Source organism: Merops nubicus, unplaced genomic scaffold (genome assembly GCF_000691845.1).
Source record: "Merops nubicus isolate BGI_N331 unplaced genomic scaffold, ASM69184v1 scaffold27086, whole genome shotgun sequence".
Lineage (NCBI taxonomy): Eukaryota > Metazoa > Chordata > Aves > Coraciiformes > Meropidae > Merops > Merops nubicus.
The window spans coordinates 2,714-3,287 of NW_008614778.1; the positions used below are offsets into that span (position 1 = coordinate 2,714).

At 57.7% G+C, this 574-nt stretch overlaps 1 protein-coding gene across 1 annotated transcript in view; it reads left to right on the forward strand.

Annotated features, from left to right (window-relative positions):
- LOC103774912 (pre-B-cell leukemia transcription factor 3) overlaps positions 1 to 574 on the forward strand; it is a gene marked incomplete at its 5' end in the record, with an annotated part of 9,889 nt that overhangs the window by 2,499 nt on the left and 6,816 nt on the right. Inside the window, one exon of the mRNA XM_008942348.1 lies at positions 246 to 381. Within this exon, the coding sequence (XP_008940596.1) occupies positions 246 to 381 (136 nt within the window). The remainder of the gene's footprint in view (positions 1 to 245; positions 382 to 574) is intronic.

Consider the following 574-nt stretch of genomic DNA (forward strand, 5'->3'; position numbering starts at 1 on the left):
TGGTGCGAAGCCAGAAGCAAAGCCCAGACCCTTGTAGGGTGGATGTGGGGATGCAGGCTGCTGTCCAGAGCCCAGCCGCAGGGGAGGGCTGGCCCGCAGGGGTCAGGGTGCCGGGCAGTGCTGTCGCCTTGCTGTGTGCTGCAGTGTGGGCGTGTGAAACGAGGGTCGCTTCCACCCCAGCCCACCCTGCCAGGGTCCTGTCTGCATCTGGAAGAACAGCTCTGTTTTTTTTTTTCTCGTTTCAGACGGAAAAGGCGTAACTTCAGTAAACAAGCCACAGAAATCTTGAATGAGTATTTTTACTCTCACCTCAGCAACCCCTACCCCAGTGAAGAAGCCAAAGAAGAGCTGGCAAAGAAATGCAGCATCACAGTATCGCAGGTAAGCAGCGGGTGGGAGCGGTCCCACCCCCACTACTCCGCTCCCTGGGCTGTGCCTTGACCCCCCGGCTCCCTCTGGACTCTGGGGTGTCCTTCCAACAGAGACGTCTGATATGGAGCAGGTACCTGCCCCGTGCACCTTTGTAGTCCATGCGGATCAGCATTGTTGACCATGATGAAGTTCAGCAGGGTGC